The sequence below is a fragment of the Littorina saxatilis genome, unplaced genomic scaffold (assembly GCF_037325665.1).
Source record: "Littorina saxatilis isolate snail1 unplaced genomic scaffold, US_GU_Lsax_2.0 scaffold_2666, whole genome shotgun sequence".
Taxonomy (NCBI): domain Eukaryota; kingdom Metazoa; phylum Mollusca; class Gastropoda; order Littorinimorpha; family Littorinidae; genus Littorina; species Littorina saxatilis.
Genome location: NW_027129038.1, coordinates 7,501 through 12,386, shown reverse-complemented (window position 1 = coordinate 12,386; position 4,886 = coordinate 7,501). Strand labels below are relative to the sequence as shown.

Genomic DNA, 4,886 nt, shown 5'->3' with positions numbered 1-4,886 from the left:
TGCTCTGATCCTTTGTTGGAGCCTGAACAGATCTTCGATGAGTTTCCCATGATTGTTTAGACAGAGAGGGAGGTATCTTTAAAGATAGCTTTGCATCCGACAGCCCCGGCATAATTCAGACGTCCAGTTGTACGTACAAGAAGAAACAAAACCAACGATCGACGCCTTTATTAAAGCGTTGCTGAGTCAAATTTTATTTTTTTTAAAAACCGAGAGAAACAAATTCATACTAAAACATATAAAATAGATGTGCTCATAGAAACATGCAACAGCAAAAAAACGGACCATTTCTTCTACAATAAGCCTGGAACACTGTGCCGAACATAAAATAAATACCAGCATCTGACGCCAACAGCTAGCGTATTAAACATTTTAACAGTTTTTCACTAATGTCATACCGGAGTATGGACCATAATCGAAGAACGATCCATTGCAGTCCAATTTTGCCTTCGGGTATGTTTCAATGTATTGATCAAACTTGCCCTCGATCGATCGATAACGACTTTCCCACGCCAATTGAGCGAGGAGAAGTTGTATCTTAATGTCATCTTAAATACAGTTCAGATGACGAACTCAGTATTCTTGCATAACCAGATGGCTCTTGTCTTTGCTGCAGTGTTACCATTAGAAAAAGGTTGGACTTGACGAGTGAATAAACTCGAGCTTTTGTTGGATGATCGCATAGTAAATGACACAGAGAGATGGAGACAGAAAGGCTGATATAAGGAGACAGATAGAGAGAGGGAGAGACAGTCAGAGGGATGGAGAGACAGACAGACACACGAACACACACAGACACACACATACAGACAGACAGACAGAAAGACAGACAGACAGATGGACAGACAGACAGGCTCACACACACACACACACACACACACACACACATGTATACACAAACACACAGCCAGCCACACACACACACACACACACACACACACACACACACACACACATACATTAACACACGTACACACTTCCACAGCACAAGGATTCAGCATGGCATTCCATAATATATCCAGAAAGTTAACACTTTTTTTTTCAAGTGTAGTGTTAATTTTCGAAAGTTTTTGTTTCGATTGTCACACCCAAAGCAATTGACAACAAACAGTCGGTACTAAAATACACTTTATTGGTACAAATCAGAACATTTCATTTGTGAAGTAATTACTCACTTCTCGCACAACCAAACCACAAATACTGTTTTGAGCAAGTGGATACTCATAGCTTCAAAGATTCTGTTTATCTTAAAATAACAGTAATTAAATCAGAACACTTACAGAAAACTGGCATGAATTGTGTATACGTATAAACATCAACTACTAAAACAAAAGCTAAACTATTCCTTTTCTATCGCTTTTTCGTAAACTTTGTTCATTTACAGAATATATAAAGTCTGTGCTTTGGGAACACATTTGTTTCTTCATCACAGTAGTGTGTGAGCATAACATGTAAAGATTAAAAGACAACATTATTTAACAATGAACATCATCATAGACTGTTAGTCAGAAGATGATATATGGTGCCTTATTTTGAAAGCATGAGATATATACCATTCTGTATCTTGCAGTATGTTTTAAGTACATGGACATATTTGTGCATATTTTCTCTTTTCCGAGTTCTAGTAACAATCTGAGATGGTACACACGAAACAAGCAGTATACATCTACCAATCGTTGGATAAAAAGATACACGACAAAGCATGCTATAATTGTTATTGCGTCAGTACATATTATAATAGTATGAGGGTGGATAACATGGATTATATCACTGGAATGTTTTGCACAATAATCAACAAGCATGAAAGTTAGCACCCTCAGAACGTAACATCAACGGCAGAATCTCTTGGATCACATGCAAAATAGTAGCTCTAATTTTTTCATTATTTTACAGAATTCTACGAGGGATGATCGTACCTTAAGTTTCAGTACTCCTGAGTGGATGATTCCGTAAAAAAGCAGTAGGCTTCTCTTACATCAAGGCCAGTAACTGCATGCAGTGAAAATTCCGCATCAAAGCAGAATGTTTTTCTTAGTGAAAAAATGAGTATCTGCACTGGATAATTTCGCATCAAATCATGTTTTTTCTTATACAAAATTAGTACCTTTTAACACTGAAAACTGACATTTTCACGGACACTATTTTCTTTTAAATTAGAAGATGAAGAAGTTCGTTCTGCATTAACACAACACGGTCATCTCTCGTCGACCAGGCAAAGTTCATAGCTGATCCAACCACTGCTTGGTCGAAAAGATCTTAACTCCAATAAGTTGAAAGTCTTCTAAGGTAGTTTTAACGAAGGCAAACCTACGTATCTGGTTAAGAGTCCTCTCACATTAACAATTTTTCAACTCACAATACTATTTATGGTATTTAGTACTTTATCACATATGAGAACACTGTCATTACATTATCTACGAAACAAAGATATTTTTCAGGTAAACACATGAACAGGAAGTACAGAAACCATGTTTAAAGAGCAGGAATTAAGTTACAGCTGCAGACACACTTCTTGAAAATGAGAAAACATCCCTGCAGGTAAAGAAAAGACCAATGTTCCTTATCACTTTACGTGTGTGTTAGCCATATTGATTAAGTCACAATGTTTCTTTCGAAACTTGAATGTTCGTCTTCAACGTCATTTAATAATTGAAAGTCTGGAAACAGCCAGAGAAAAATCAAGCAAACTACAAATACTGCTTTGATTTTACATAAACACTCACGAGACAAACAAAAACAAAAACAAAACAACATTCTTATCTACAGAAGAATATTCGGAAACTTCTTACTGACGATTACGACTGCAAAATATACCAAAGAAAATAAATGTCACGCCTTTCGTTATTCAACTAAGCGCTGTAAATATCCTAAACACATCCAAACAGAAAACAAGTTTTGAAGAAAAAAATGTTATCACAAAAAGAATGAAAGAGCTGATATATAGGTTTAACTGCACACCTATGTCTAAGGAAGAAGAATAACTTTTGGACGGTCTCTATGATATCATCAGTTTGAACAAGTATTTCAACTAAAATATCTAAATCTGAGACAGCATGCACAAGAAAGAAAAAACACTCAGTATCAATCCACACCTCCTCAGTCAACAAGCGGTAATGGTTAGATACACTCCTAAGTAATTTCGGATAAATAACTCAACTTTTTGCATAATTTCACTTGAATACGACTGACCACAACTATAGATAAGGTCATTTTTACCTCGGCCATTTAAGAACAACTGGTGAAGTATTAGAGTAACCGCCATTGATCAGTAACAGTGATTTACTGATCTGTGAGACAATTTGAGACACTGTCGGTACGTCTTCAAGTACACAAGATAATTTTCTTATGGCGTTATACAAATCGCAAAGTAACCACCATAAAGCAGAGTAACACACTTTTATAATCAAACAACTGCATAGATATGATTATGTGAATAACGAAAGGGCGAAACAAATGTATAGATCAGATCGGCACAAAAACAACAGTTCTTGGTATAGTCTCTGGATCCAAGGAAGGGGAGAGAACTGAAAGTGTCTCTGTCATGTCGGATACTGAAAACTGGAGAACCCGTCTGTGTGTGTAATTGGGGGCGGGGACGGGATAGGATTGGGGGAGAGGGTGAAGATGGAATGTGGGAGGTGTTGAGATTAAAGGGTTGAAGGTACTTGTTCAACAAAAGCCGTTGATAACAAACAAGTAAGGAGACAAAAAGGAAAATGATTTCTCTTTGTTTAAAATTGATAAGACATCTCTTTGGGAGACGAAGGAGATGGATGTAGCGGGGCTGGAGGAGGGGAGAGGGAGCGGAGGTGTTGGTGATGCCAAAACTCAAGAGATAAACATAATTTCATACAATTTCTTTAAGTTTAAAACCGATGAGACATCACTTTAGAAGGCGGAGGAGGGGGTGGGGGAGGTGGGGGAGGGGGAGGAGGAGGAGGAGGAGGGGGCGGTGGTGGTGGCGGTGGCGCAAACGAGTTGGGCGATGGGTCGTGGTCGTAGTCTGGCAAAAGCGACGTGGACGAACCAGGTTGGATACTGGGGATGATCTCGGGCGGGTCTTGGGCGAACGAGACCATCTGGGACCGAGACCCGCCCAGCGAGTCAGGGGACAGCACCGCGTCAAGCCCTCGCAGGATATCGTCTCCCCTTTCCTGCATGGCGGCGGCGTTCATGGTGGGAGACAGGGGAGAGTCACCCTCATCCTCCTCGTCGTCGTCGTCTTCGTCCTCTGGATCTCGCTGTCGCCGTTTGAGCTCCGCCATAAAAGGCAAGGCAGCTAGGTTGCCCTGAGAGGAAGAACGCTCCTGCTTGGCTTTGGCTCCCTCTGCTTGCAGGTCGCGAAGGATGTTCATCTGGGATTCCGTGGTGGGCAGGAGTTTGCCAGGGGGAGGGGTAGGGGGACGAGGGGCTGGAGGAATAGCGGAAACGGCAGCGGCGGCGAAGAACTCCCCCGTGTCCTGATCGCCGTCTGTCGGGGAAGGGATGTCAGGGGGAGGGCTGGGCACCCGAGGTGGGGAGGGTATCAGATTATCGTCGTCGGAGTCTCGCTGTCTGAGACTGTGGCGTATAAGCGGGTACACCACGTCTCTGGGAGACAAGTCCCCGTCGAAAGGAGGCGTAGGAGGTCGTGCTGACCCCGAAGCCACCGCCATGCCGGCACCTCCGTCTCCCAAAGTCACAGAGTTCAAAATGGCATCAAAACTGCCATCCCCTTCTGCTGCGGATTTTTCCAGCTGCGGGGAATAAGCAGCCGTCATGGTTGTGAAGCTGAAAGCGTGGACCTCCCTCGTCACCTGGCGAGCGCTGTAGTCCTCTCGGGGCGTCGGTTCGTTGTCCGACCCGGAGTCCAGAGGAAGCATGCGCAACGCAGGCGGTTCCGGGTC

General features: G+C 42.2%; 1 protein-coding gene across 2 annotated transcripts in view; it reads right to left on the bottom strand.

Annotated features, from left to right (window-relative positions):
* Nucleotides 1-1,115: 1,115 nt before the first annotated feature.
* LOC138957318 (uncharacterized) overlaps nucleotides 1,116-4,886 on the bottom strand; it is an 11,262-nt gene continuing 7,491 nt past the window's right edge. For both annotated transcript variants that reach the window (XM_070328451.1, XM_070328452.1), the window contains one exon: nucleotides 1,116-4,886. This exon is cut by the window's right edge and continues 630 nt beyond it. In XM_070328451.1, the coding sequence (XP_070184552.1) occupies nucleotides 3,867-4,886 (1,020 nt within the window). In that variant the 3' untranslated portion in view covers nucleotides 1,116-3,866.